Source organism: Camarhynchus parvulus, chromosome 3 (genome assembly GCF_901933205.1).
Source record: "Camarhynchus parvulus chromosome 3, STF_HiC, whole genome shotgun sequence".
In the NCBI taxonomy this organism is placed as follows: Eukaryota; Metazoa; Chordata; class Aves; order Passeriformes; family Thraupidae; genus Camarhynchus; species Camarhynchus parvulus.
This window is the reverse complement of record NC_044573.1, coordinates 112,089,174-112,108,909: the sequence shown is the minus strand read 5'-3', so window position 1 is coordinate 112,108,909 and position 19,736 is coordinate 112,089,174. Positions and strand designations below refer to the sequence as shown.

Genomic DNA, 19,736 nt, shown 5'->3' with positions numbered 1-19,736 from the left:
CCATGTCCATCCTGATGTCCCCATGTCCCCCTGGTGTCCCCATGTCCCCCTGCCGTCCCCCAGTTCCGTTGGAGGGCTCGGTGCGGCTGGTGAACGGCTCCGGGGAGCACGAGGGGCGCCTGGAGATTTTCCACGAGCGGCGCTGGGGCTCGGTGTGCGACGACGGCTGGGACGGGCGGGACGGGGACGTGGCGTGCCGCATGCTGGGCTTCCCCGGCGCCGCCGACGTCTTCCGCATGGCGCGCTTCGGACAAGGTGCGGCCAGCGGGATTTGGGATTGGGAACGGGATTGGGATTGGGAATGGCTCCTTGGGATTGGGAACGGGATTGGGAACGGGATTGGGATTGGGAACGGCTCCTTGGGATTGGGAACGGGATTTGGGATTGGGAATGGGATGGGGAACGGCTCCTTGGGATGGGGAATGGCTCCTTGGGATTGGGAACGGGATTGGGAACGGCATTGGGAATGGGAACGGCTCCTTGGGATTGGGAACGGGATTTGGGATTGGGAATGGGATTTGGGATTGGGAACGGCTCCTTGGGATTTGGAACGGGATTGGGAATGGGATTGGGAACGGCATTGGGAATGGGAACGGCTCCTTGGGATTGGGAACGGGATTTGGGATTGGGAATGGGATTGGGAATGGGAACGGCTCCTTGGGATTGGGAACGGGATTTGGGATTGGGAACGGGATTGGGAACGGCTCCTTGGGATTGGGAACGGTTCCTTGGGATTGGGAACGGGATTTGGGATTGGGAATGGGATTGGGAATGGGAATGGGATTGGGAACGGGATTGGGAATGGCTCCTTGGGATTGGGAACGGTTCCTTGGGATTGGGAACGGGATTTGGGATTGGGAACGGTATTTGGGATTGGGAACGGGATTGGGAACGGCTCCTTGGGATTCGGAACGGTTCCTTGGGATTGGGAACGGGATTGGGAATGGGAACGGGATTGGGAACAGCTCCTTGGGATTGGGAATGGGATTGGGAATGGGAACGGGATTGGGAACGGCTCCTTGGGATTGGGAATCGGATTCGGGATTTGGAATGGGATTTGGGATTGGGAATGGGATTTGGGATTGGGAACGGGATTCGGGATTGGGAATGGCTCCTCAGGGTTGGGAATGGGATTCGTGAACAGGATTTGGTATCGGGAATGGGATTCAGCATGGAGAATGGCTCCTGTGGGATTCAGAAATAGGATTCAGGAGTGGGAACGGGATTCGGGATTGGGAACGGCTCCTCAGGATTTGGAACAGTTCCTTGGGATCCCGGGGAATGGCTCCTTGGGATTGGGAATGGCTCCTTGGGATTGGAGGATGGGATTTTGGATTGGGAACGGGATTTGGGAATGGCTCCTTGGGATTGGGAACAGGATTCGGGATCGGGAATGGCTCCTGTGGGATTTGGGAATGGAATTGGGGAATGGGAACTGCTCCTCGGGATTGGGAATGGGAGTTGGGATTGGGAACAGCTCCTTGGGATCAGGAACGGGATTCGGGATTGGCTCCTCGGGATCGGGAATGGCTCCTGTGGGATTTGGGAATGAGATTCAGGATTGGGAAGAGCTCCTTGGGATCAGGAACGGGATTCAGGATTGGCTCCTCGGGATTGGGAACGGCTCCTGTGGGATTCGGGAATGGCTCCTGTGGGATTCGGGAATGGGTCATTGGGATTGGGAACAGCTCCTGTGGGATTCAGGAACGGCTCCTGTGGGATTGGGAATGGCTCCTCGGGATTTGGGAATGGGTCATCGGGATTTGGGAACGGGTCATCGGGATCCCGGGGAACAGCTCCTGTGGGATTCCAGGGAATGGCTCCTGTGGGATTGGGAACGGCTCCTGTGGGATTGAGAACGGCTCCTCGGGATTTGGGAACAGTTCCTGTGGGATTTGGGAACGGGTCATGGGGATCCCGGGGAACGGCTCCTCGAGTTTCAGGAATGGCTCCTGTGGGATCCCGGTGATCCCGTCCCCGTGGGATCCCCGGAGCTCCGTGCTGGGGGCGTCCCGGTGACCCCGCGGTGTCCGTGTGTCCGTCCACAGGCACGGGGAAGATCTGGATGGACGACGTGTCCTGCACGGGCACCGAGGAGTCCCTGGAGCTCTGCGGCTTCTCGGGCTGGGGCCGCACCAACTGCGGCCACGCCGAGGACGCTGGCGTGCGCTGCCGGACAGACTGACCCCAAAATCCATCCCAAAACGGAGTGACCCCAAAATCCATCCCATAACGGAGTGACCCCAAACCCACCCCAAAACGGAGTGACCCCAAAATCCACCCCATAACGGAGTGACCCCAAAACCCACCCCATAACGGAGTGACCCCAAACCCAAACGGACTGACACCAAACCCACCCCATAACGGAGTGACCCCAAAATCCACCCCATAACGGAGTGACCCCAAACCTACCCCAAAACGGAGTGACCCCAAAATCCACCCCAAAATGGAGTGACCCCAAAATCCATCCCATAACAGACTGACCCCAAACCTACCCCAAAACGGAGTGACCCCAAAATCCATCCCATAACACACAGACACCAAACCCACCCCATAACGGAGTGACACCAAACCCACCCCAAAACGGACTGACCTCAAACCCACCCCAAAACGGAGTGACCCCAAAATCCATCCCAAAACGGAGTGACCCCAAAATCCACCCCATAACGGAGTGACCCCAAAATCCATCCCATAACAGACTGACCACAAACCCACCCCAAAACGGAGTGACCCCAAATCCATCCCAAAAGGGAGTGACCCCAAATCCATCCCATAACAGACTGACCACAAACCCACCCCAAAACGGAGTGACCCCAAATGCATCCCATTACAGACTGACACCAAACCCACCCCATAACACACTGACACCAAACCCACCCCAAAATGGAATGGCCCCAAAATCCACCCCAAAAGGGAATAACCCCAAAATCCACCCCATTACAGACTGACACCAAACCCACCCCAAAATGGAGTGACCCCAAAATCCACCCCAAAAGGGCCAGGGACTGACACCAAACCCACCCCAAAGGAGAAATCCCAAATCCATCCCAAAGCGCCAGGGACTGACCCCAAATCCACCCTATAACAGACTGAGCCCAAAATCCACCCCATAACGGAATGACCCCAAATCCATCCCATGAGGGAATGACCTTAGAATCCATCCTAAAAGGGCCAGGAACTGAGCCCAAACCCACCCCATAATGGAATGACCCCAAACCCGCCCCATAATGGAATGACCCCAAATCCATCCCATAGCGGACTGGCCCCAAAATCCAGCCCATAATAGACTGATCCCAAATCCATCCCAAAAGGGCCGGGAACTGACCCCAAATCCATCCCATAACAGACTGACCCCAAACCCATCCCATAACGGAATGACCCCAAACCCACCCCAAAAGGAAACGCCAAACCTATCCTGAAGGGAAAGCCACAAATCTGCCCCAAAATCCATCCCATAATGGAATGACCCCAAACCCACCCCAAAAGGGACTGAGCCCTAACCCATCACGAGGGACTGACCCCAAATCCGCCCCAAAGGGAAATCCTAAATCCATCCCGAAGGGGAAATCCTAAATCCGCCCCGAAGGGAAACCCCAAACCCGCCCCAAAGGGCCAGGGAATGACCCCAAATCCACCCCGAAGGGGAACCCCAAATCTGTCCCAAAGGGGAAATCCCAAATCCATCCCAAAAGGGAAATCCCAAATCCATCCCAAAGGGAAACCCCAGATCCATCCCAAAGGTAAACTCCAAACCCATCCCAAAGAGAACAGGGTGAAAACCCCAAATCTGTCCCAAAGGGGAAAACCCCAAACCCATCCCAAAGGGAAACACCAAACCCATCCCAAAGGGAAATCCCAAATCCATCCCAAAGGGAAATCCCAAATCCATCCCAAAGAGAACAGGGTGAAAACCCCAAATCTGTCCCAAAGGGGAAAACCCCAAACCCATCCCAAAAGGGAAATCCCAAATCCATCCAAAGAGAAACACCCCAAACCCATCCCAAAAGGGAAATCCCAAATCCATCCCAAAGAGAAACCCCAAACCCATCCCAAAGGGAAATCCCAAATCCATCCCAAAGAGAACGGGGTGAAAACCCCAAACCCATCCCAAAGGGGAAACCCCAAATCCATCCCAAAGAGAACGGGGTGAAAACCCCAAACCCATCCCAAAGGGGAAATCCCAAATCCATCCCAAAGCGAAACCCCAAACCCATCCCAAAGGGAAATCCCAAATCCATCCCAAAGGGAAATCCCAAACCTATCCCAAAGCGAAACCCCAAACCCATCCCAAAGGGAAACCCCAAACCCATCCCAAAAGGGAAATCCCAAATCCATCCCAAAGGGAAATCCCAAACCCATCCCAAAGAGAACAGGGTGAAAACCCCAAATCTGTCCCAAAGGGGAAAACCCCAAACCCGTCCCAAAGGGGCCGGGGGTGATCCCAAAAAGGACGGCCCCAAATCCATCCCAAATCCCCAGAGAATGGGATCGTTCCCAGGGAAATAAAAGATTTGTTCTTCTCCGGATGGGGTTATGGGATTTATGGGGTTTTTGGGGTTTTTTGGGGTTTTATGGGGTTTTTGGGGTTTTATAGGGTTTATGGGGTTCATGGGGTTTTTATAGGGTTTATGGGAGGTTATGGGGTTTATAAGGTTTTAGGGGGGCTTATGGGGATTTGTGGGGTTTTATGGGGTTTTATGGGATTTTATGGGGTTTTTGGGGTTTAATGGGGTTTTTACAGGGTTTATGGGGTTCATGGGGTTTTATAGGGTTTATGGGAGGTTATGGGGTTTTATGGGATTTTATGGGGTTTTATGGGGATTTATGGGGTTTAATGGGATTTTATGGGGTTTTATGGGATTTCATGGGGTTTTACGGGGTTTTGGGATTTATGGGGTTTTATGGGGTTTTATGGGGTTTTATGGGGATTTATGGGGTTTAATGGGATTTTATGGGGTTTTATGGGGTTTTATGGGATTTTACGGGGTTTTGGGATTTATGGGGTTTTATGGGGTTTTATGAGGTTTTATGGTTTTTTATGGGGTTTTCATAGGGCTTTATGGCATTTATCGGGATTTAGGGGGTTTTATGGGGGTTTAGGAGATGTATGGGATTTGGGGGATTTTTGGGGTTTTAGGGCGGTTTATGGGGATTTTTGGGCTTTTATTGGGGTTTAGGGGATTTTTGAGGTTTTATGGGGCTTTAGGGCATTTCTGGGTGTTTAGGGGTTTTGGGGGATTTATGGGGGTTGAGAGGGATTTTATGGGGTTTAATGGGGGGTTGGGGGATTTTATGGGGTTTATGGGGTTCTGGGGGATTTTATGGGGTTTATGGGGTTTTATGGGGTGTAATGGGGGTTTAGGGGATTTATGGGATTTTTATTGGGGTTTCATGGGCATTTATGGGTTTTTATGGGGTGTTAGAGCATTTATGGGGTTTTATGGGGGTTGAGGGGGATTTATGGAGTTTATGGCGTTTATGGGGTTTTTAGGGGATTTATAGGGTTTTAGGGGCCCTTATGGGGATTTATGGGGTTTTATGGGATTTTATGGGGTTTTATGGGGTTTTGGGGTTTATGGGGTTTTATGGAGGTTTAGGGGATTTATGAAGTTTAGGGGGATTTTATGGGGTTTATGGGGTTCTGGGGGATTTTATGGGGTTTATGGGGTTTTATGGGGGTTGAGAGGGATTTATGGAGGTTATGGGGTTTTATGGGGTTTTATGGCGTTTTATGGGGTTTTATAGGGTTTTGGGGTTTATGGGGTTTTATGGGGTTTTATTGGGGTTTAGGGCATTTCTGGGGTTTTATGGGGTTTGAGGGATTTACGGGGGTTTAGGGGGATTTTATGGGCATTTTTGGGGTTTTATGGGGTTTTAGGGGCTTTTTGGCTTTCCACAGACCCCACAGCGCCTCCCCAAATTCCTGGGCACCTCCTCCCCTCCCCTTGATCCTTCCCAGCCCCACAGAGCCCCCGGAGCGCCCCAAATCCCCCCCGTTCCTTTTGGGGCCGCCCCAAAACCCCTCGGGACCGCCCCAAGCCACGCCCACACACTGCGCACGCCGCCCACGTCACCCCGACAGCTCTCGGCCACGCCCCCTGGCTCTGACCACGCCCCGCACCCGGCCCCGCGCGGCTTTGGCCACGCCCACATCCCCGCCCCGCCGCACCATATTTGGTGTTTGGCCACGCCCCGGGAAAGGGGCGGGGCCGGCGCGAGCGCGCGCGCGCGGGATTCGAACGCGGCGCCCGAAAACAAAACGGCCGGAAAAGGCGGGAAAAGAATCCCAAAATTCCCCGGGAATTTCCTTCGGATCGGCGCCGGGACGAGGATCCCGAAATCCCCTGGGATCGGCACCGGGAGCGGGAGGAGGATCCCGAAATCCCCTGGGATCGGCAGCCGCAGCCAGCGAAGCCCGGACCGAGGTGGGACCGGCGGCTCTTCCTGGGAACCCCCGGAGCTGGGATCGCCCCCCAAAATCCTGGGATGCCCCCCCATTCCCAGATCCCAACCCCGGATCCCCAATCCCTGCGCTGGGATCCTCCCCTGCTCCGCAATTCCACAATCTGGGATCCCCCAGCCTGGGACCGCCCTAGTTCCCCGGTCCGGGATTTTGGGGATCCCCAAATCACGGGACTCCCTAAATTCCCAAACGTGGGACCCCCCATTTCCCAAATCCAGGACTTCCCCAATTCCCCGGTTTGGGAACCTCCCCCCCCGCAATTCCCAAATCCAGCCCCACCCCAGTTCCCAAATCCACCCCCCTCAATTTCCAAAATTTCCCCAATTCCCAAAATTTCCCCCAGTTCCCAAATCCAGCATTTCTCAGATTCCCAAATCCAGCTCTCCCCAGTTCCCAAATCCAGCCCCCCCCCATTTCCCAACATTTCCTCCAATTCCCAAATCCAGGATTCCTCTGATTCCCAAATCCACCCTCCCCCAATTCCCAAATCCAGGATTTCCCCAATTCCCAAATCTGGGACCCACCCCAATTCCCAAACATGAGACCCGCCCCCCTCCTGCAGTTCCGAAATTTGGGATTTCCCCAATTCCCAAACCTAGGATTTCCCCAGTTCCCAAAATTTCCCCCAATTTCCAAATCTGCCCCTGCCAATGCCCAAATCTGGGATTTCCCCAATTCCGAAAATTTCCCTCGATTCCCAAATCCGGGATTTCCCAATTCCCAAATTCAGGCCCCAACAATTCCCAAATCCGGGATTTCCCAAATTCAGGCCCCAACAATTCCCAAATCCGGGATTTCCCCAATTCCTAACCCGCCCCCCTCGGCAGTGCCATTGGGGTCCCTCCACGTCCCCTCATTCCCCGCAGGATCCGGGATCGGGATCGGCTCCATGGACACCTTCCAGTCCCCGAGGCCCTCGGGCGGCCGGGACAAAGCGGGTGAGGAACGTCGGGATGGCCCTGGAACGGTCCCAGAGGGGTCGGGATGGTCCCAAGGGGATGAGAGCGTGCCCAAAAGGACAGGAATGTTCCCAAAAGGATCGGGATGTGTGATCCCAAAGGGATGATCCCAAAGGGATGGTGGAGTTCCCAAAGGGGTTGCAGTGTTCCCAAGGGGATGGGAATATTCCCAGAGGATCGGGATGGTCCCAAGAGGATGGGGATGGTCCCAGAGGGACCGAGAATGTTCCCAAAAGGATCGGGATGTTCCCAAAGGGATCGGGATGTGTGATCCCACAGGGGTGTTCCCAAAGGGATCAGGATGGTCCCAAGGGGATGGGGACGTTTGATCCCACAATAATCCCAAAGGGATGGGAATATTCCCAAAGGGATGGGAATATTCCCAAAGGGATGGGGGTGTTCCCAAAGGGATGGGAATATTCCCAGAGGATCGGGATGGTCCCAAGGGGATGGGGATGGTCCCAGAGGGATCAGGATGTTTGATCCCAGAATGACCCCAAAGGGATCGGGATGGTCCCAAGGGGATGGGGATGGTCCCAGAGGGACCGAGAATGTTCCCAAAAGGATGGGAATGTTCCCAAAGGGATTTCCCGTGGGATCACCGGGAATTCTCCCCGCAGAGCCCGGCCCCGTGTCCGTGACCATCCCGGCCTCTCCCTTCATGCAGAAGTTGGGGTTCGGCACCGGAGTCAGCGTCTACCTGATGAAAAGGTTGGGAATGGCCTCGGGAATTGTTAAATCCTGGAGATGATCCCGGTTTTCCTCCCCGTGGATACGGAGCCGAGGGAGGGATTTGGGATTTGTGCAGCGGGGAAGGAGCGCAGGGTTTTGGGATAACCCTGTCCTGGCTGGAATTCTGGGATTTAGGCTCCATTCCTGGGAATTCTGGGATTTGGGCTCCATTATTTTGGGATAACCAGGTCCTAGCTGGAATTCCAAGGTTTGGGCCCCATTTCTGGGAATTATTTTGGGATAACCCTTTCCTGGCTGGAATTCTGGGATTTGGGCTCCATTATTTTGGGATAACCCTTTCCCAGCTGGAATTCCAAGATTTTGGGCTCCATTATTTTGGGATAACCCATTCCCAGCTGGAATTCTGGGATTTGGGCTCCATTATTTTGTGATAACGCTTTCCCAGATGGAATTCCAGGGATTTGGGCTCCATTTCTGGGAATTCTGGGATTTGGGCTCCATTATTTTGTGATAACGCTTTCCCAGCTGGAATTCCAAGATTTTGGGCTCCATTATTTTGGGATAACGCTTTCCCAGCTGGGAAATGGGAGCGGATAAAAATTCCCTTTCCCTGAAAATTCCCCGGCGGAATTCGCAGCATTCCCGTCCCGCTGGGCGGGGGTGGGGGAGGATGGGATCCTTTTCCCCCCCCGTGGGAATTCCGTGGGGATTCCCGAGTTTTTCCCGGCCCAGGTCCCCGCGGGGGCTGCCCCGCTCCCCGTGGGCCGTGAAGAAAATCAACTCCGGCTGCTCGCAGAGCCAGCGCAGCCTCTTCCAGCGGAGACTCCGCGAGGAGGCCCGGACCCTGCGGAACCTGCGGCACCCCAACATCGTCGGTGCGGATTCCCGGGGACGGAGCGGGCGGACCCGTGGGAACGGAGGGGTTGGGAACATTGGGAACTGGGATGGATCCACTGGGAATGGGGGCTGGATCCATTGGGATTGGGGTGGGATCAGTGGGAGCAGAGATTGGATCAATGGATTTGTTGGGAATGAGGATGGATCCGTTGGGAATGGAGGGGTTGGGTCCATGGGAGTTGGTTGGATCCATTGGGAGTGGAGAGATGGATTTGATGGGGATGGGGTTGGATGTGATGGGAATGGAGGGGTTGGATCCATTGGGAATGGGGTTGGATCAATGGGAGCAGAGATTGGATCAATGGATTTGTTGGGAATGGAGGGGTTGGGTCCATGGGAGTGGAGAGATGGATTTGATGGGAATGGGGTTGGATGTGATGGGAATGGAGGGGTTGGATCCATTGGGAGTGGAGAGATGGATTTGATGGGAATGGGGTTGGATGTGATGGGAATGGAGGGGTTGGATCCATTGGGAATGGAGGGGTTGGATTTGATGGGAATGGGGAAGGATCCATGGGGATGGGGTTGGGTGTGATGGGAGTGAGGATGGATCCATGGGAACGGAGGGGTTGGATTTTTTGGGAATGGAGGGGTTGGATTTCACGGGAACGGAGATAGATCCATTGGGAATGAAGGGGTTGGATCCACGGGAAAGGAGGGTTGGACCCATTGGGAACGGAGAGTTTGGATCCATGGCGATGGAGGGGTCGGATCTGTTGGAATGGAGGGATTGGATTTTTTGGGAATGGAGGGGTTCGATCCTTGGGAATGGGGTTGGGTCCGTGGGAATGGAGGGGTTGGATTTGATGGGAATGGAGCGATAAATCCATGGGAATGGAGGGGTTGGATCTGCTGGGAATGGGGTTGGATTTGCTGGGAATTGGGTTGGATCCTTGGGAATGGAGGGATGGATCCATTGGGAATGGGGTTGGATCCACTGGGAATGGAGGTGTTGGATCTGTTGGGAATAGGGTTGGATCCATGGGAATGGAGGGGCTGGAGCCAATTCCAGGGGGAGATGAGGGGGTTTGGGATTGGGGAATTCCAGACCTCCCAGTGCCTCTGGAATTCCCAGGGAAGCTGGAGCTGCCCCGGGATCCCTGGGAGTGTCCAAGGATGGATTTGGAGCTCCCTGGGATCGGGGTTGGATTGGGATGAGATTGAAATCCATTAATCCCATCCAGAGCATTCCATGATTGTGGCTGCTCCCCCATTCCCATCCCACGGATCCCATTCCCATGGATCCCATCCCATTGCCATCCCCATTCCCATTCTCACAGCTCCCACTGCCATCCCACAGATCCATTCCCAATCCCACGGATCCCATTCCCACGGATCCCATCCCACGGATGCCATTCCCGTCCCATTCCCATCAATCCCATCCCCATTCCCATGGATCCCATCCCAATGGATCCCACCCCCTTCCCACAGTTCTCATTCTCACGCATCCTGTTCCCATGGATCCCATTCCCATGGATACTATTCCCATCCCATGGATCCCATTCCCATGGATCCCATTCCCATTTGCACGGATCCCATGGATCCCATTCCCATCCCACAGATCCCATTCCCATGGATCCCGTTCCCAGGGATCCCATTCCCATGCATCCCACGGATCCCATGGGTCCCATTCCCATTCTCATGGATCCCATTCCTATGGATCCCATTCCCATTCCAGTGGATCCCATCTCAATTCTAATGGGGATGGGATTCTCAGGAATGTGGGGTTCCTGGGAATGTGGGATTCCTATCCCATGGCTCCCATTCCCATTCCCACTGATCCCACAGATCCCATTGCCATGGATCCCATTCCCAGGGATCCCATTGCTCCCATTCCCATTCCCACGGATCCCATTCCCATTGCCACGGATCCCATTGCCATGGATCCCATCCCATTCCCACGGATCCCATTGCCATGGATCCCATTCCCACAGATCTCATTGCTCCCATTCCCATTCCCACAAATCCCATTGCCATGGATCCCATTTCGATTCCCATGGCTCCCATTCCCAGGGATCCCATTCCCAGGGATCCCATTCCCATGCATCCCACGGATCCCATGGCTCCCATTCCCATTCTCACTGATCCCACAGATCCCATTCCCATTCCCACTGATCCCATGGCTCCCATTCTATGGATCCCATTCCAATGGGTCCCATCTCAATTGTCATGGGGATGGGATTCTCAGGAATGTGGGATTCCTATCCCATGGATCTCATCCCATTCCCATGGATCCCATGGCTCCCATTCCCACTGATCCCATGGCTCCCATTCCCATTCTCATGGATCCCATTCCTATGGATCCCATTCCCATTCCAATGGATCCCATCTCAATTCTCATGGGGATGGGATTCTCAGGAATGTGGGGTTCCTGGGAATGTGGGATTCCTATCCCATGGCTCCCATTCCCATTCCCACTGATCCCACAGATCCCATTCCCATGGATCCCATTCCCATGCATGCCACGGATCCCATGGCTCCCATTCCCATTCCCATGGATCCCATTCCCTTCCCACAGATCCCATCCCCACGGATCCCATCCCATTCCCACAGATCCCATTGCCATGGATCCCATTCCCTTCCCACGGATCCCATTTCCATTCCCACAGATCCCATCCGCATGGATCCCATTCCCACGGCCCCCATTCCCATGGATCCCATTGCCACAGATCCCATTGCTCCCATTCCCATTCCCACAGATCCCATCCCCATGGGTCCCATTCCCAGGGATCCCATCGCTCCCATTCCCATTCCCACAGATCCCATTCCCACGGATCCCATTCCCAGGGATCCCATCGCTCCCATTCCCATTCCCACTGATCCCATTCCCACAGCCCCCATTCCCACAGATCCCATTCCCACGGCTCCCATTGCCACGGATCCCATTCCCACGGATCCCATCGCTCCCATTCCCATTCCCACGTCTCCCGTTCCCATTCCCAGGGTACCGGGCGCTGACGAAGGCTCCGGACGGGAGCCTCTGCCTGGCCATGGAATTCGGGGGCGAGAAATCCCTGAACGACCTCATCGAGGAGCGCCGGGAGCAGGGCCTGGGCATGTTCCCGGCAGCCACCATCCTGCACGTGGCCCTCAGCATGGCCAGGGGCCTCCAGGTACCGGGAGAGACACGGGAATTCCGGGAAAACCCTGGGATTCTGGGAAAAAACCCCTGGGATTCTGGGAAAGCCACGGGATTCCGGAAAATTCCCGGGATTCCAGGAAAATCCCAGGATTCTGGGATAAAGGGGAGCCAAGGGGGCTTTCCAGCTGCTGGGGGGGTTGGGATGGGGATGGGGATGGGTGGGATCGTGGGAAGGAATTTCTAGCTGGGCTGGAATTCCCAGAGAATCCCTGAGAGTGTCCAAGGAAAGGTTGGAGTGGCCCGGGACCGGGGGTTGGAATGGGATGGGATTGAAGGTCCGTGGATCCCATCCCAAACCGTTCCAGGATTCTGGGATCAAGGACACTCAGGATCCATCCCAGGGGATTTTTATGGAATTCGAGGATGGAAAAGGGAAGGGAGACCCTTCCTGGAGTCCCCAGATCCCAGGGAAGCCCCTGGATCCCGAAATTCCTTCCCAGAGAGGAGTCGGGATGGGGCTGGATCCAATGCCAGGCCAGGAGAGCTGGGAATGGAGGGAATTCCCGGAAAAGGGGAGCTTGGGGTGGGATCTTGGGAAGGAATTCCTGTCTGGCCTGGAATTCCCAGAGAATCCCTGGCAGTGCCCAAGGAGCGGCCGCAGGATTGGGCTGATCCATGAGATCCCCCCATCCGCGGATTCCGAGCGGAGGTTTCCAGGCTGGATCCGGGATTTCCCGTCGGTTCCCTGATCTGACGGCTATTCCCGGAATTCCCGGGATTCCCCCGCAGTACCTGCACACGGAGCAGCGGCTGCTCCACGGCGACATCAAATCCCCCAACGTCGTCGTCCGCGGCGCCTTCGAGGCCGTCAAGATCTGCGACGTCGGCGTCTCCCTGCCCCTGGACGAGAACCTGACAGGTGGGACCCCGGGAATGCCCGGGAACGGGGATGGAATGGGGGCTCCCATCCCATGGATCCCATTGCCAATATCCCCTTGATCCCATGGTACCATTGCAGTGAGTGATCCCGTTCCTACGGATCCCATTCCCATTGTCATGGATCCCATTCCTATGGATCCCATTCCTATGGATCCCATTCCTATGGATCCCATTGCCATTGTCATGGATCCCCCATTCCTATGGATCCCATTCCCATTGATCCCATTCCTATTCCTATGGATCCCGTCCTGATTCCTATTCCAGAAATGTGGGGTTCCTGCAAATGTGGGATTCCCTGAAATATGGGATTTCCAGGAATATGGGATTCCTGGGAACGTGGGATTCCCATCCCATGGATCCCACTCTCATGGATCCCATTCCAATGGATCCCATCTCCGTTCCCATTGGGATGGGATTCCCAGGAATGCGGGGTTCCCAGGAATGCGGGGCTCCTGGGAATGTGGGAGTCCCATCCCCGTGGATCTCATCCTGTTCCCATGGATCCCATTCCCATTGATTACAGTGAGTGATCCCATTCCAAATCCCAATTCCAATCCCATTCCCGATATCCCTTTGATCCTGTTGATCCCGTTGCAGTGAGTGATCCCATTCCTGATCCCATTCCCGATCCCAATATCCCTCTGATCCCTCTGGTCCCATTGCTCCCGTTGCAGCGAGCGATCACATTCCCGATCCCATTCCCAATCCCATTCCCAATCCTATTCCCTTTGCTCCTGTTATCCCGCTGCAGTAAACAATCCCATTCCCAATCCCATTCCCAATCTGATCCTGTTGCTCCCGTTGCAGTGAGGAATCCCAATCCCGATCCATTCCCACTCCCAATCCTGATCCCATTCCCAATCCCGATCTCATTCCCGCTACCCCGTTATCCCATGGCAGTGAGCAACGCGTCCCTGTGCTACGTGGGCACGGAGCCCCACATCCCATTGATCCCGTTATCCCACTGATCCCATTGATCCCGTTATCCCATTGATCCCATGGCAGTGAGCGACCCCTCCCTGTGCTACGTGGGCACAGAGCCCCATATCCCATTGATCCCATTGATCCCGTTATCCCATGGCAGTGAGCGATCCCTCACTGTGCTACGTGGGCATGGAGCCCCACATCCCATTGATCCCATTGATCCCATTGATCCCGTTATCTCGTTATCCCATTGATCCCATGGCAGTGAGTGACCCCTCTCTACGTGGGCACGGAGCCCCATATCCCATTGATCCCATTGATCCCGTTATCCCATTGATCCCATGGCAGTGAGCAATCCCTCCCTGTGCTACGTGGGCACGGAGCCCCATACCCCATTGATCCCATTATTCCCGATTTCTTCCCATTGATCCTGTTATCCCATTGATCCCATGGCAGTGAGCGACCCCTCCCTGTGCTATGTGGGCACGGAGCCCCATATCCCATTGATCCCATTGATCCCGTTATCCCATGGCAGTGAGTGATCCCTCCCTGTGCTACGTGGGCACGGAGCCCCACATCCCATTGATCCCATTGATCCCGTTATCCCATTGATCCCATTGATCCCGTTATCCCATGGCAGTGAGCGATCCCTCCCTGTGCTACGTGGGCACGGAGCCCCACATCCCATTGATCCCATTATCCCACAGATCCCATTGATCCCGTTATCCCGTTATCCCATTGATCCCATGGCAGTGAGCGACCCCTCCCTGTGCTACGTGGGCACGGAGCCGTGGTCGCCGCCCGAGGCGCTGGAGCCGGGCGGGGCCATCTCCGACCGCGCCGACGTCTTCGCCTTCGGCCTCACGCTCTGGGAGATGCTGGCCCTGAGCGTGCCCCACCTGCCCCCGGCCCGCGACGACGGATCCGACGGTACCGGGACAACGGGAACGCCGGGAATCACAGAGACAGGGAGGGATCCGGGGGATGCTCGGGTGGAAAAGGGGCTCCGGGATCTGGGGAACAGGAGAGGGGATGGGATGGGATGGGATGGGATGGGATGGGATGGGATGGGACAATGGGATGGGATGGGATGGGATGGGATGGGATGGGATTCCCGCTGGGAAAAGGGGAGCTTGGGATGGTGGGATCTTGGGAAGGAATTCCCGGCTGGGCTGGGATTCCCAGAGAATCCCTGGGAGTGCCCAAGGGGATCACCCTGGGAAGATCGGGAAGCGCCGGGCTGGGATCAGGGTGGGATTCCCGGGATCCACTCCTCACAGCTGCTCCCTGCTGCCATTCCAGAGGGTTGGGATCTTGGGATCTTGGGAAGGAATTCCTTCTGTGACGGTGTGGAGGGCTGGAATTCCTGGAGGATCCCTGGCAGTGTCAGGATCACCCTGGGAACATCAGGAAGTGCCGGGCTGGGATCGGGGCCGGGATTATTCCCGGCTGATGGCCGCTCCTTCCCAGCATTCCAGAGGGTTGGGATTTTGGGATCTTGGCGTTTTGGGATCTTGGGGTTTTGGGATTTTGGGATCTTGGGAAGCAATTCCCGGCTGGGAGGCTGAGGAGGGGCTGGGCTGGGATTCCCAGAGGATCCCTGGCAGCGTTGGGATCACCCGGGGAACATCAGGAAGTGCCGGGCTGGGATTCCCGGGATCTGCTCCCAACGACTGCGCCCTGCCACCATCCCAGAGGGTTGGGATTTTGGGATTATGGGACCTTGGGATTTCAGGAAGGAATTCCTGTCTGGGGAGGGGCTGGGCTGGAATTCCCAGAGGATCCCTGGGAAGATCAGGAAGCTCCGGGCTGGGATTGGGGCCGGGATTCCCGGGACCCGCTGCTGCTGATGGCCGCTCTCTCTCTCTCTCTCTCTCTCTCCCTCTCTCCCTGTCCCTCGCTGGCGTTATTCCAGAGGATTCCTGCTCGGAGGATTCCCTGGACGAGGCCGCGTACCAGGCCGCGCTCGGCTCGCGGCCGCCGCTGCCCCCGGAGGCGGCGCGGGAGCCCTCGCAGCGGCCCGTGCGGGAGCTCTTCTGCGCATGCACCGCCCGCGAGCCCCCGCGGCGCCCCCCGGCGGCCACCGTCGTCAGCGCGCTGCTGCAGCTGCGGGAGTGCCGGGAACGGGAACGGCCGGGGGGAGAGCGGGAATGATGAGGGATAACGGGAATAATGACGGGATAACACAGCCCTGAGGGACAGCGGGAATGATGAGGGACAGCGGGAATAGCCGGGATAGCACAGCCCTGAGGGACAGCGGGAACGATGCGGGATAACAGAGCGGGAATGCCCTCGCAGCGGCCCGTGCGGGAGCTCTTGTGCGCATGCGGCGCCCCCTGGCGGCCACTGTCGTCACTGCACTGCTGCAGCTGCGGGAGTGCCGGGAATGAGGGATGGGATAACGGGAATAATGCCGGGATAGCGCAGCCCTGAGGGACAGCGGGAATGAGGGATGGGATAACGGGAATAATGCCGGGATAGCGCAGCCCTGAGGGACAGCGGGAATGAGGGATGGGATAACGGGAATAATGCCGGGATAGCGCAGCCCTGAGGGACAGCGGGAATGAGGGATGGGATAACGGGAATAATGCCGGGATTACACAGCGGGAATTCTGAGATAGCAGAGCGGGAATTCTGGGATAACGCAGCGCTGGGAGAGCGGGATAACAATGGAGTGGGAATTCCCAGGATTCCAGAGCCCGGGATAACAGAGTGGGAATTCCACAGCCCCGCGAGACCGGGGTTACAGATCTGGAATTCCAGGATAACAGAGCGGGAATTGCTGGGATAACAGAGTGGGAATTCCCAGGAGAACTGAGTGGGAATTCCAGGATAACAGAGCGGGAATTCCCGGGATAACAGAGCAGGAATTCCTGGGATAACAGTGGGAATTCCCGGGATAACAGAGCGGGAATTCCTGGGATAACAGTGGGAATTCCTGGGATAATGGAGCTGGGAATTCCTGGGATAACAGAGTGGGAATTCCTGGGATAACGGAGCTGGGATTGCTGGAATTCCAGAGCCCTGAGCGCCCGGGAGAACAGAGCCGGGGTTCTGCAGCCCGGCATTCCCAGGATTCCAGAACCGCGAGCCTCCCGGAATTCCAGAGCCTCCCAGAATTCCAGAGCCTGACATTCCCGGAATTCCAGCCCCCTGACATTCCCGGAATTCCAGCCCCCTGACATTCCCAGATTTCCTTTTTTTCCCAGAGTTTCCCTCTCTTAGGTCAACTTTTCCCTCCTTTTCCGGTTGGATTTTCCCACTCTGGGTTTGGATTTTCCCTCTTTTTTTTTTAGGTCAGATTTTCCCAAGTTTCCAGGTTGGATTTTCCCTGATTTTTTGGGCTGGAATTCCCTTCTTTTTGGGGGTTTGGATTTCCCTTCCCTTTGGGATGGATTCTCCCTTTGAGCTTTGATTTCCCAAATTTGGGGTCGGATTTCCCAAATTTGGGGTCCGATTTCCCAAGTTTCAGGTTTGGATTTTCCCCAAGTTTTCAGGGTTGGATTTTCCAGCTTTTTGGGCTGGAATTTCCCTCCTTTTCCCTCTTTTGGGGTTTGGATTTTCCCAAACTTTTTGCTGGATTTTTCCCCCTTTAAGGTCAGTTTTTCCCTCTTTTTTTTTTTTTTTTCAATTGGATTTTCCCTCTTTTTTTTTGGGCTGGAATTGCCAAGTTTAGGTTGGAATTTTCCCTCATGTTTTAAATGCCTCTTTTTAGGCCGGATTCTCCCTTTTTTAGGTCAGATTTTCCCTCTTTTGGGGGTTGGATTTTTTCCTTCCCTTTGGGACGGATTCTCCCTTTGAGGTTGGATTTTCCCTCCAATTTTTTTCCTGGATTTTCCCTCATTTTTTTGGGCTGAATTTTCCCTCTTTTAGGTCTGATTTTCCCAAGTTTTTTTCGTGGATTTTCCCTCATTTTTTTGGGCTGAATTTTCCCTCTTTTAGGTCCGATTTTCCTTCCTTTTTTGTTTGGATTTTCCCTCATTTTTTTGGGCTGGAATTTCCTGAGTTTTCCCATTGGATTTCCCCTCATTTCGGAGTTGGATTTTTCCGAGTTTTCCCTCAGGAATGTTCCCAATAAATCAATTTGTTCCTCTCTCTGGATTGCTGGATTTTTCCTTGGGATTTGGATTTTCCAGAGGGACAGGAGCTTGGATGGGATTCGGGTGCTCTGAGGGGGGAAAATTCCCAAAAAAACCCAGAATATCCCCCAAAAAAACCCCAAATATTTCCATAAAAACCCAGAATATCCCCCAAAAATCCGGAACATTTCCATAAAAACCTGGAATATCCTCACAGAACCTTGCAGCACCATAAAACCTTGGAATATTTGCATAAATTCATGGAATATCCTCATAAAATCATGGAATCTCGTCAACAAAACCCCGGAATATTTCCAATGAAAAAAATAAAACAGCAGGAAACTTTGGAGTATTTTCAGAAATTTATGGAAGAACATCAGAAAACCTTGGAATATTGACAGAAAACGTTGGAACAGCATCATGGAAACCTTGGAATATCCTCAGAAAAACCTTGGAACATTGACAGAAATTTTTGGGATATCTTCACAGAAAACCTTGGAACTTTTGCCAGAAATTTATGGAATATCCTCAGAAAACCTTGGAACATTGACAGAAATTTTTGGGATATCCTCACAGAAAAGCTTGGAACGTTCCCACAAAGCCCTGGAATTCCCTGCCTGGGAGGCTCCAGGTGGGAAAACCCTCGGGCAGAATTCCCAGCAACAATTCCAAGGGAACGGGAAAAACCAATTCCCATTAACGAAGCCCCGACCCCGATTAACTTAAATCCCAAAAAACACCCGGGAGAAAAAAAACCCCGGGAATTGCAGGGGATCCTGGAAGAATTCCAGGATTTCCAGTGGAATTCAGCAGCAGGAAGGGAGAGGGGAGGGGCTGCCAGGGAGATTCCCCAAAGGAATGAGGGATCCCAGAGGGAAAGGAGAATTCCCAAGGGAATGAGGGATCCCAAAGGGAAAGGAGAATTCCCAAGGGAATGGGGGATCCCAAATGAAGGGATTCCCAAGGGAAAAGAAGGGAAAGATTCCCAAATAGAAAGGGACCAGAGGGAAAGGAGGATTCGGAAGGGATGGGGTCCCATTGGGAAAGGGATTCCCAAGGGAATGAAGGATTTAGGGAAGGGATTCCCAAGGGAAAAGAAGGGAAAGATTCCCAAAGAAAGGAAGGGAATGGTGGATTTGGAAGGGATGGGGTTTGGGAAAGGATTCCCAAGGGAAGGGAAGGGAATGATTCCAGGAAAGGAAGAATTCCTAAAGGAAGGGAAGAATTCCCAAGGGAAGAAAGGAAGGAAGGGAATGAGGGATTCCCAAGGGAGCTCAGCATTCCCGAGAAAAGGAAGGGAAGGATGCCAGGAAAAGGAGGATTCCCAAAGGAAAGGGAAGTGAGGGATTCCCAAGGGAATGAAGGATTTAGGGAAGGAATGAAGGATTCCCAAGGGAGCTCAGCATTCCCAAAGAAAGGAAGGGAAGGATGCCAGGAAAAGGAGGATTCCCAAAGGAAAGGGAAGGGAGGGATTCCCAAGGGAATGAGGGATTTGGGAAGGGATTTCGGGAAGGATTCCCAAGGGAAGGGAAGGAATGAAGGATTCCCAAGGGAGTTCAGCATTCCCAAGGGAAGGAAAGATTCCAAAGGGATTTAGGGAAAGGAAAGGGAAAGGAAGAATTCCAGCAAAGGAAGCATTCCCAAGGGAAGGGAAGGATTCCGAAGGGAGGGATTCCCAAGGGAATGAAGGATTTGGGAGG

General features: G+C 54.5%; 2 protein-coding genes across 3 annotated transcripts in view; both read left to right on the top strand.

The window, feature by feature from the left end:
* Positions 1 to 2,984, top strand: part of SCARA5 (scavenger receptor class A member 5) — a 33,825-nt gene extending 30,841 nt beyond the window's left edge. Inside the window, 2 exon segments of the mRNA XM_030945535.1 lie at positions 64 to 255; positions 2,049 to 2,984. Coding sequence (XP_030801395.1) covers positions 64 to 255; positions 2,049 to 2,185 — 329 coding nt within the window. The 3' untranslated portion in view covers positions 2,186 to 2,984.
* A 4,346-nt stretch (positions 2,985 to 7,330) lies between these two features.
* On the top strand, positions 7,331 to 17,579 carry PBK (PDZ binding kinase). 2 transcript variants are annotated; one of them, XM_030946499.1, is made up of 8 exons: positions 7,331 to 7,401; positions 8,043 to 8,133; positions 8,848 to 8,990; positions 11,956 to 12,125; positions 12,884 to 13,013; positions 14,711 to 14,887; positions 15,873 to 16,122; positions 16,156 to 17,579. In XM_030946499.1, the coding sequence occupies exons 1-7, from the start codon at positions 7,353 to 7,355 to the stop codon at positions 16,109 to 16,111; spliced, it is 999 nt and encodes a 332-aa protein (XP_030802359.1). In that variant the 5' UTR covers positions 7,331 to 7,352; the 3' UTR covers positions 16,112 to 16,122; positions 16,156 to 17,579. The 2 variants fall into 2 exon arrangements, with proteins under 2 accessions (XP_030802359.1, XP_030802358.1); XM_030946498.1 differs by having other exon boundaries at positions 15,873 to 17,579.
* The last annotated feature ends 2,157 nt before the right edge of the window (positions 17,580 to 19,736 follow it).